Source organism: Scaptodrosophila lebanonensis, unplaced genomic scaffold (genome assembly GCF_003285725.1).
Source record: "Scaptodrosophila lebanonensis strain 11010-0011.00,11010-0021.00 unplaced genomic scaffold, SlebRS2 tig00000001-arrow-pilon, whole genome shotgun sequence".
In the NCBI taxonomy this organism is placed as follows: Eukaryota; Metazoa; Arthropoda; class Insecta; order Diptera; family Drosophilidae; genus Scaptodrosophila; species Scaptodrosophila lebanonensis.
In genome coordinates, this window is record NW_022060529.1 from 20,648,412 (window position 1) to 20,659,878 (window position 11,467).

General features: G+C 37.4%; 1 protein-coding gene across 1 annotated transcript; it reads right to left on the minus strand.

Annotated features, from left to right (window-relative positions):
* LOC115633791 (organic cation transporter protein-like) lies at positions 1-2,589 on the minus strand. The gene is made up of 5 exons (XM_030531269.1): positions 2,255-2,589; positions 1,938-2,196; positions 1,464-1,881; positions 888-1,388; positions 1-826 (listed from the first exon to the last, which is right to left on the minus strand). The coding sequence occupies exons 1-5, from the start codon at positions 2,582-2,584 to the stop codon at positions 679-681; spliced, it is 1,656 nt and encodes a 551-aa protein (XP_030387129.1). The 5' UTR covers positions 2,585-2,589; the 3' UTR covers positions 1-678.
* Positions 2,590-11,467: the final 8,878 nt, after the last annotated feature.

The following is an 11,467-nucleotide window of genomic DNA, read 5'->3' on the forward strand; positions in this document are numbered from 1 at the left end:
TTTATTTATTATAGGATACAATTATATTTCAATTCTTTGGGGTTTAACATTATAAAAAAATAAAATATAACATCTTAATATATTTGGACCAAGTTTCAAAATAGCCGTCTTTGTAATCACAACATTAAATCTGACTTCAGTCCAATTTTTTGATTTAATGATATACTATACATAATGCTTAAAACTAATAAAAGAACCCAGTTTGATGCAAAGTTTTTGGTAATTTATACAAAAGGCACTAGAACTTTGACCCATTACCCATAGATTTGTTTTACTGAATCGCCACCTCCTTTCGTTGCATTTTAAAATTCAATTCAGAAGGTTTTGCCCCATATAAAAGAAGTGTGGGTTTGTTGTCATATAGTAGATGACATGAATGAATGCAAAATATAGAAGAACCACATTGACGACCCTTAGTTGTTTTCAATTCAGATGGAATTTCGTTCTTATTTTATCGTAAAATATAAAAATATACAAAGTTATAAATTTTTGAAACGTCACACAAAGGTTGTGTGAACATTTGTAGAGCTCTGCACTCTTCAGGAGCTTGGTGACTTGGTTAAAATCGTATGTTGGAACTATCAATCGAAACTGACGATTACGACTGAAATCCTATTCCTGAATTGTTCCAAATCTTCATAAATGCATGTCACAGACAAATTTGTGAAAGGTGTGCAGTTATGCTGCATCAGATTTAGTCTGGAACGTTTCCAGCTCCTCCAAATGTGGTTGTACATCACTATTTTTACGCTTGATGCATTGAAAAGTGAAGATGGATTCGTCTTTACCAAACAGCTCCCCATCTTCCAGCGTTATGGGCAGCTGCCTGTGGAGCAATGAGATATATTAAAGCTTCTGAAAATGTATTGTTTGTCATTTGGTTAGACCTTTTATTTGTCTCTGGTAACATTAGTGTGGCTGCTGCGGCGGACATCAAAACTACGACGAGTACAAGGGAAGGACCTGCTCTTAGTTTCAATCCAAGATGTATTAAATATGGGGAGAGGGACGATGCTGCTGCTCCAGCCACATGGGCGGTGGCTATGCCTCTTGAGCGGACACAGGTTGGCATAACCTCTGACAAATACTGCGATGCAGTCGAATAACACATGGAAGCGCCAAGGCGCATAGGAAGTGCAAGAGCTAATAGCATTGCGATTCCCTTCACATCAAAGCACTGGATAATTCCCACTGTTAAGGCTAGCAAGCCTGTGCTCATCATGGCCAGAAATGCTGTGCCCTTGCGACCAAATCGGTTAAGCATCAATCCCTGTATTAAGCCTGATGGCGGTATGGTGAGAGCAAAGAGGGAGAAGACTATAAATGGTGACATGCCCAGGCCCTCTACATTGCGGGAGATGGTATTGAAAGCCAAAGAGTTCATCATGCTGCAAGAACAGAGTATTTAGTACTGACCACTTTACTGGCTTAGTGACGGAGTTTCGGGAGCATTGTCTACTTACAAGGTAAATATGGCAGCGAGGATTGTTCTGCGCAGACGCGGCATACGTAAGGTATCTAATAGTTTAACATTTTGGTCCTTCCGAAGCTCCATTTCCTTTCGCTTCTCGATGCAATGGCTGCGAAATTCATCCCAATCCTCGACAGGCAATTGCCTTCGATTAAAGTTTGCGATGTGCTTCAGTCGTTTAGTGGCGCCTTCAATATCATTGCGAGTTATAAGCCACTGTGCGCTCTCCTGCACCACAAAGTAAAAAAGTATTATGGCTAGCAAAGCCAATGATGTGCAGGCCAGATAGCTGCGCCAATTTCCAGCCCACACGGCCAGCCAAGATGCGGCTAAGGCACCTAAGAAGGTACTGATTGCCATGGTGCAGCTGAAATGCATATTTCTCAATCGTGGCGCCACATATTCGAGCACTAAGGTATTAGCATAAAATAAATAATAAACTATAGGGGAGAATATATCGTCTTACCTAATGTGAACATCAGATAGAAATTTGCGGTAGCGGAAGAGCCAGAAATAAATCGGCAAATGGCAAACTGCAATACATCCTTGGCAAAGCTGGTGCTCAAGTCACCCACAAATCCGAACATGTTGGCCAATATCAAGATTGGAAGACGTCCAAATCGATCTCCCATCTGTCCAAATATCCAAGTTCCAAGAAGTGAGCCGATAAAAAAGAAAGATTGACCAATGCGGACCTTGTACGCATCGTCACAAACCCAATTCATCTGTCATTAAAAAAAGTTAATTAAATATCTTTACTGCAGTACACAGATAGTATCTCACCTCAGTGGTAATGCTCTTGAATCCGTAATCATAATTATAAATCCAGCGTTCGCAGCGATCGCTGCTGAGTGTGAAGTTATGGCCATCGACTGTTTCCACACGGGAGCACGAAGCTTTACTGCCAAATTGTGCATAAATGGAAGCGATTTCCTCAAAGGTCTTGTCTTCTAGTTGCTTGTGGTAGCACCAATGCCCAGGCACAAAACTAATGATATTTTGCGAGTAATAATGGATAGTGCTAGTGAAGCCAATGTAGCCGAACAAGCCTAGCATTAGGATCTGATAGCGACTTGCATCGCCGCACTTGAACAATATTTTTTCAAAGTCCATGCTGGATCAAGGTATCTGGGTTGAGATTCATTGACGACTAACGCCAATCCAAACAAACGTATAGTTTTTGCTGTCTAGCCGTTGAATTCGTTACTCGCTCTCAATTTAAAAATTGTACTACAGTTACAAGGGTATTTGTAAAATCATGCAAGTGTATGTAACATCCACCATGAGGTACGTTAGACATTATAGTATTTAGCGATTAAATACGCGATACTTATGTTTCAAATTAAATACTCCTATATACTTAATTCTCAACTTAACGTTTTTCTATAATTATGAATACTGATTAAATTGCTTAAGACTTTAGTGTAGGGTATTTAATATGTGTTGATACTGCTAGCACAAACTATTTTTATCACTTTATGGCTCTCTCTCTCTCTCTCTTTCTCTCTTTCCAGTTCTGATAACCGTTATTTGTTCTCACAAGTGCGTGTAGATTACTTAACACCCATAACTTTGATAATGAAATTCATTAGACCGTTTGGGTTATTCCTTAAATGCCATTCTAAAGGCATTGCAAATTTGGTTTGCTAAAATTTTGAGTTTCAAATACTCTTTTGGCATGAACAGATAACACAAATTCAAATCAATTATAAAAGTATTACATTCATTTATTGATAGATCTTCAAATATCGCCTCAAAATATGGTGAGTTACAATTTGAATATTTTACAGAATTATGATTTCCATATTCAAATATGGACTCAAATTTTTCGCATTAGTTTATAGTATAAACTTTATACTATTACAAGTAGTATAACGATGTGGGCTCGGACTGATTAAAATTCGAAAATCATTTCCCTCTTTTAGCTGCAAAATTGCTTATCTTAGACAATGCATAGTCGAGACAGAAAGCAAACAAATGGTACGATTTTTATTTTATAGGCCATAACAGTGCCAGACTTACTTTCTACAGACCGATTTAAATATCACCTGAAGTTAAGATTGCACTTATCAGTCAGTGGTTTTGTATGGTTTTGGGTTGACTCATAAATTGTTTTTTTGATAGTTTTGCTGGGAAAAATAAAATTCAGAATTTTTATATTATGGGCTATTAAAATCAAAGTCTATTATAGACACTGAGAGAAAGTTTATTGAAATTATTTAAAAGTAATTGGACGTATTTGATAAGTATAATGAAGAAACTTTCTGGGGATAATCTACTCCAATTAAAACAAAGCCCCTCCACACGCCCGCTTTGTTTTGTATTTCCTAAAATGTTCAATTCGTGTTAAGTTCTTAAGCTGAAGTTCTATAAACATAGGTGCACTATATCATATGGCTTAAATAGTTTGGGAAAAGGAAGTTTATTTAAGTTGAGGGATTCTGAGGGACACACCTGTCTCTATGCGTGTCTGTGTGTAGTACAGAGTTGAGTTAGAGCAGCAAAACAGCTGAGGGCAGAGCATTTGACCAATCAAGAAATGCTCTACCTTTTCCCAAACTACTTAACCATGATGTAGTGCACCGATGCTTATAGAACTTCAGCTTAAGAACTTATAACTACATATCCTCCCTCTGTGGGTGTCAATATTTAAGCTTTTTTGTAGACCCTTTCACCTTCGGGTGCAGGGTATAAAAATATTTGTGGCTTACTCACAAGTTGTGTGCACAAGTGCAAACATTGGTTGAGTCTGTAAGCGCTGGAGCCAAATATACGTACACATGTGTGTCCGGGTGTGTTCCTCCACAAGCGAAGGACATTTAACTCAAAGCAACCCCACTGGCACCCAGACACGCGCCAACGCACATGCATGCTCACAAGTGCATTACTTGTAAACCATTGTGAAAATTTTTATTGAAATTACATCGTGTGTAAAGCGCATTGATGTGTACGCATGTAATCGTGCATATGTGTCTGATGTATACTATGTACATATACTATACATACATACGTGTACATATGTGCTGGCACATAAATTTGTCGCAATCCGCACATTAGTTTCCACATTTCTACATTTCGAAACAATCATGCCGTCTAGTTAGTGTAGCAAGCTTTCTTTAATGTAATTTGCGTATCTAATGTTGGAGTGGGGTGTTCGCTGGGTAGTAGCTGTGTGTTCCTTCCCAAATTATGAATTAGCTTGATACTTGAGATTTTGTGTGGTTTATTTTGACGAATGTTTGTGTATATGAAGATTTGTGTGAACAATTTGTATATACAAGTACACGTATGCATCAACATGGGAGCACTGACACGGTGCGGTGTGAAGCGTCCCGAGTACGTTTTATTACTAAAACTAGAGCGCAGAGGAGGCTGCGATCGAAGCTTAAGCGATCGCGTGGGAGGCGGCTTCGGCTGTGGTGGATTTGTACCTTGCCGCCCTAACCCCTTACTGTTTGACAAAGTAATATTTAATTCATTATAAATATAGTATAGAAAGTCTACGACCCTTTTCTTTTGAAGATTAATTATACGATAACTACGTATAGTATGTATTAGACAGCTGCATAAGCTACGTTGAAAAGAATGGAATCGAACTGAATTGAGTTGAGTGGTTTAGTTAGTGGAAAGCAGAAAATGAAATGAAATTGTATGAAATTGTGTCTCATAGCATATACATACACACAAGTACATAAATATATAATTCGACATTCAGTGAAATGAGTGAGAATAAATGAAGCGTAAAACGGAATGAAACAATTGACTTACCGAAAAACATTCGAGTTACTCTCATTTGGTGCTTGCTGTTCGACGAAATCATGTAGGCGCATCATTACGAAGCAAATAAGGGTAAAAGAAGCCGTAAATTCTACATGTATTTTAAATGCGAATTTTGTTGATATTGTTTTGTTTCTGTAGTTATTATTTTAATAATTTGCCATTCGAATCATTCAAAAAGTACGTCGCACTCTTTCGTATCCTCACTCCATTCAAATCGTTTTTCTACGTTTCGTTCTTGTGCGATTGAGTCGTGCGTGGTTGCACTCATTTATTCACACCAGTTTGGCTTTGCATTCAAATTCATTCAACTCACTCACTTGAGCATTGTGCATTTGAATGTAGTTTTTTTTTTGCCATTCTTGCAGATGTCTAATATGTACATATATTTAAGTATCATCATAATGAAATAACCGATTTTTTTTTAAATGTTCCAAGGCTACTGCTATTAATTCTTAATTATTTATTATTTGTTTCAGAATTGTTTTTGAAATCATTCAACTTTATGGTTTTTTAAAAATAATTTTTCCCACTTCAACTGTCTTAACTGTAGTCTTACTTGTAAATTCATAATGTTTTTAGAAAAAGTGAATAAATTTAAATTCTTTCAGGATTGTTTTAAATTGTTCTAAAAATATATAATAAGTTGACATTTTAATAAGTCACATTTTGAATGATTTAATTAAATCGGAAATCGAATTACTAAATAAAAGTTTTTTCATATTAACTTAATTTAAATCTTAATATTTTAATAAGTTTCTCTTAGAACAGTTATGTCCAGGCCCCAGTTATTGCTCTTTTTTTTGAATAAAGTAGAATGGACGTATTTCTGTAAGTGACGTAGGAGTGTTGTATATTAATCTGAATTAAGTTTTAGAAGGCGGCGATTAAATCATTTATATTGTTAACTATGCACAAATAATTATTATAAACCAACTATATGTATGTTACACAAAGATATTTAAAATAAGTAGCTTTAACTGTTTGAATATTTAATATTAGGATTTTCTGAACTCCCCTTGGATTGTTTATGCTTCTCAGATGACAGTCCCTGGGGCCACCACTAAAACAATAAACAGGGAAGCAATACAAGTACATTGAGGGCTGGAAGCTGTTGCTTGTGTTGTTGCTGTTGCTGTTTATTATGCTGAATACTTCTTGCCGCAGCTGATACAAAAAATGTCTGTTGCATATTTGATTGACTCGTTCAATATTTGCATTTTTGTTCATTTCCTTTTTAACCCTTGCCGGTCCCAATTTTCCGCATTCTCGTCAATTTCTCTTCTCCGTGCCTTCTGCCTGTTCACGCTTCGTTTAGTTGCGATTGGACTTGGGCTTGGGCTTGGAATTGGGCTTGGCAGGTCACAACAGGTCTCGCCCATAGAACTTGCCCTTTGTCGTGTTATCGGCTCCAGCCGTTTGCGGCCCAGACAAAAGTGCGAAGGTGCCTGTTGTATGGGCAGTGCGTCGAGGACGAGCATGCTATTTGTATTGATGCAAACAATACGTCCACAAGATTTGCATTTGTCAGGACGTGGTGGAAAAGCCAGAGCTAAGTCTCATATTCTTTGCTATTTCGTGCTTCAAAGTCATGTCCATGTGTAGGGCCAGGCACCCGCCTGGGTAAGGCCAAGCGCAAATGCGTGTGAATATACACAGTTGGCTGTTAACGTGAAAGGATTTCAGATGCTGTTGCTGTTGCTGTTGCCATGGCTATGGCTATGCCTGTGGCTGCGAGCCAGCCACCAGGCATGGCATTCCGATGAAATCACAATAGCGCCACGGGATCTCGCTATTGTTGAACCAAAATGCGTTGCAAGTGCGACCGACACAACATACCAGGGCTCTTTTATTCATGCGCCATATTTGTTATTTATTGCAATTTGTTAAGCCCAAAACTTGAAACAAAGGCGCACTCTGCAAATCGCACTCCCTAGTGTGCTCTTAGTTTTTTCTTTTTTCTTTTTTTTTGCGACCACTTCTAAATGATTAATTACGTGCGATTTGCGCTGAATGGCAAAATGTTTACTGTTGATTATTTACTTGAATTGCAAAATGTATTCGCTTGTTTTTCCCCTATATCGGTTGGATGAATTGCCTCAAATTGGCATTTTAGATACGAAAACAGAATTGTGTGCTTCACTGGCTGATTTAAATGAATAAATCGAACATATTCAAAAATATGCATAATCAACCATTTCAAAATAATGTTGCAAAAATTTAAATGCAGATTATGTGAAAATGAGATGCGCTCTTTGCTTAAGTAGTATTATGTTTGTGAATGCATTGTGGAATTGGCAAAGTAAACAATGCAAAATAATTGTTATGTTTATTTGCCGATTGGACGCTATAAGTATTTAACATTATAATGACACCTGAAGTATTAAAATTAATTAGCAATTTCCTTTTCAAATAATCGATTGACCACAAAAATTAATTTAAGTGTGTGTGGGCCTTAGGTTTTGCTATTTTATAAGCCATATGCGGTTAGCCACCACGGTTAAGAGTTCAGAGCACATCTGATTGATTGCCATTTCGCAGCATTACTACAAGTATTTACTCTACAATATCGAACATTTCAATGAGGTTTCAAGAGCATATTTAATTGTATAGTGTACCTCTTAGTCCGATTAAATTACCCATATTGGTTTTTTGTTTTTACCCTGTACATTAAGTTTGTGCAGAAAGAAACATCTAACAGGTAGAATGGAGCATAAAGTAAATATAGTAAAAATACTGTTCTTAGTCAGCATTGGTAGCTTAGTCGATTTAGTCAACTGTGTCTGTCTCTCCGCCTATTCGTCCGTATGAACACCAATATCTCAGAGACTTCTTGTATAAGAAATAGAGACATCGCATTTTGAGCACAGATGTGTGATGTATATATCACTAGTACATAGACAGTACAAGTACCCTTTTACGGGTGCAAATTATTAAATTGTTGGGCTTTTTCGACTGAAGTATTATTTTGTTATTTATTTTATTGCAGGGCATCGGGAAAAATGAACAAACTCGTCCTTTCTCAGGCTCAGGAGAATCTGTATACCAAGCTTGGTTATTCTAGCTCTTATACTTTCTGAGATCCTTGCCTTCTGTGTGTTCCATGTACACTCGCACAAAACTAATATACCCTTGTACCCTTTGGGTACAGGGTATAAAAACTTGGATAGTAATGGCCATTATATCTAAGGATACTCAGATGAATCTGTTCATCGATTAATCAAGTTCGTAAAGATACATTTTCTTTTAAATAGTTGAAATGTGCATGTATTTTGTGAATTTTTTCATCTAAATTAGATCGATATTGTATTAGTATTAATAGCATTTTATTTGTTTAAAAATTATAAAACAAAGAGTTCTGTATTAATTTAAAAATTTTTTCCATTGTTACTTAACAATTTTTCCAAAATAATGTGCAAAAATTCCCATGTCGGCACATTTTTACATTAACATTTTAAATTATAACCCCTTTCTTTATTTTCTTGAACAAAAGTTTGATTGACAAGGGGGGTTTTTTTAATCTAGCGGGTTCCTTTATTTGATTTTAAATAACGTGTATACAGGTTTTTGGAAAATACATGTATGAAACCTTTTTGTTCGGATATGCCTCAGTTTTTTTGCTGTAAAGTCTTAGCAAATAGAAGTAATCGTTAAACAGATATTTTTCGCCATCTAGGTAATTTAAATGCTGGACATCCACGGAAGAGCATTCCACTTCCACTCACCACTAGACACGGGTGCACAATACGGCCGTATTGCGGTAATAATATTCCAGTCACAATATTGAGAACATTTTGCAAAAGTCGAAGCACGCAACGCGGTTTGTTTATGCGTTTGTCGAAGCGTAAAAAGTCGCGCGATGTGACAGTTAAATATTGTTGTGCATTTTTTATGGCCGCACGGTCCCGGTGAATGAGAAATGTGCGGCCATTGCTGGCAGATGATAGCGTGGCAGAAAAGTTAATTAAGTTCTTAAAGGACGTGTTGCGTACGGTGTGTTCACGGCGCGCAGGATGTCCTTATACGCTGTATCCAGTGTCCCTTTTATGTCCGTGTTGCTCGGGGTGTTGTGCATATCTCAGCGAAAACTGTATTACCACAAGGAAGCCCGTAGAAGGGTCAGCATAAAGAGAGAAAAGGGTAAACGAGGGCTCACATAAATTGATTTTATACAAAGTATAAAATATATTTCCATTGCCGAGTGTGCATCTTCCGTTTGCATTTCATTCCCGTCTGCATTGTGCGCACCGGAACACAGATAGCGACCCCAATGGCGAAAAACTTAGCCTGGCATTACCAACATCCCCACCCAGCACCCAGACTACAGCATAAATGAGGCGCCCCATCCTGAAATGTGTAAGTGGTCCCCAATTAACACGGCACACGACCTGTTCATGTTGTCTTTTACTTAAGGCTTATAAAAAGCTTGATGTTGTTATAAGCTAGATGCATTTTGGTTGTCGCGGGAGTACTATGTCTTTATTTTGAGATCGAGGTGAGTGGATAATGTACGAGCGAGTAGGTCTCATATTAGGAGGTGTTTTTAATTTCACAAAGGGGCTGGTAGAAAAATAATCCTCTTCTGATTCCATGCAGTCATACGGAATGAATGTTTAAGATCGTCTGCTTAGATGTCCTTCAAGATTTCGGTCTTTTAGTCTTCAGGAATTGTTAATTTTTAATGCAATTATCTGGTGCCAACTGCAACTAAAACAAAGTAATTGATTATACTCCTATATTGATTAACGGAACTAGCCATTTATAAGCTTTTCCTTCCATAGATTCGATTAACTGGAATCATAATAAAATTGAATTCTTAAAATATTTTGATTACTATATGTTTTTTCATATGATTCAATCTCGATTGTTTAGTTAGGTTGTTTTAGCTTATAATGGACATGAATCGGTGTATTTATTTTGAATGTTAATAATCGATAATAATCGATTTGAATCGTTTTGAAGACGAAATGAAATTATCGAATTGTCTAAATTTATTTGAAGATTGAGAAAGTTTATTATATTCGTAACCGCAAAACTGAATTTATTTTTGCAAAGAAAATAGGGGTTAGTTAAGAGAGTATTAATAGATGACTTTTTATTGAGAGATTCTTCCGAAATGAAGTATTTAAATACTTTGTTTGAGCAGTCCTTAGATCCACAGCTGATGGATTATTTTTTTGAAAAGAACGGAATTTTGTTGAAGAACGTGCGTTGCGGCTACAAATAAAAGATATTAGGAAGTTTAGTTAAGTTATTGCATATAGATAGTTTACCCTGCGTTTCGTTACTTCCGAGCCCCACAATCGTACTCTTTCTTTAATAAAGTTCTCATAGATATCCATTAAGGAGGTGCATGATACTTTATAGCTGGCAACATTCAAACAATCTTTAATGGCCTCCATTGCTTGAAAGACTTTAGAAAGTGCTAATGATTTGAAGGGTATATAATAAACCAGAAACTCCTCGTATTCTTCAAGCAGAGTGATATTCGGTATTTCACCAGACATAAAGCTCTTGACATCCTTATAGTATCTGGTGCGCTCTGCCCAGAGCTTGCCAGCAGCCAAGACAGCATATGTTCTTCGAGGCTGGAATGTATCTTCATTGGAAATGGACTCCAAGCTCTGTGCATTGCTGTCTTCGTCATTTTGTGAATTTATTGTATCACCGAAGCCCATCTTCTCTATAGTACTTCCGGTCTTGCCCTTTTCTAAATCGGAGTGGTATTTCTGCCTTTCAGCCATACGCATACTCATGGCTAATGCAGACAAATATATATGTACGGTGCAACCTTTCGAGAACTTGGAGGTGAGATGTTCTGTTGAGCCAAGACATTGTATTCGTCCATTCACCATGATGGCGATGCGATTGCAGAGTGCAATGCACTCCTCGATACTATCGGTAGCCAATAACACTGTCCGTCCCATCTTTTGCATTACTTTTATCATGTGCCAGACCTGTGCTCGCCCATCTGGGTCCATTCCATAGGTTGGCTCGTCCAGTAGCAGTATTTTTGAGCTGCCCAACATGGCTAAAGCGACTGTTAATTTGCGTTTGTTTGCAAACACCAGATGCTCGATGAGAGTATCCAATTTATCCATCAGATCAAACTCCATAGCCAGCTCCGTTGTGATGGCATTGATGTATTTTTCCTTTCGTCCTTCTAGTGCACAGTAGAATGCAAATATCTCCCGAACAGTCATGTAATCGAAGAGAGCG

Excerpts from the sequence above, each read along its gene's own strand:
- LOC115633791 (XM_030531269.1), bottom strand. The coding sequence starts at position 2,584 with ATGGACTTTGAAAAAATATTGTTCAAGTGCGGCGATGCAAGTCGCTAT. Across the intron at positions 1,389-1,463 it reads CTCGCTGCCATATTTACCTT|CATGATGAACTCTTTGGCTT; the intron begins GTAAGTAGACAA and ends CTGTTCTTGCAG. Across the intron at positions 827-887 it reads TTACCAGAGACAAATAAAAG|GCAGCTGCCCATAACGCTGG; the intron begins GTCTAACCAAAT and ends ATTGCTCCACAG.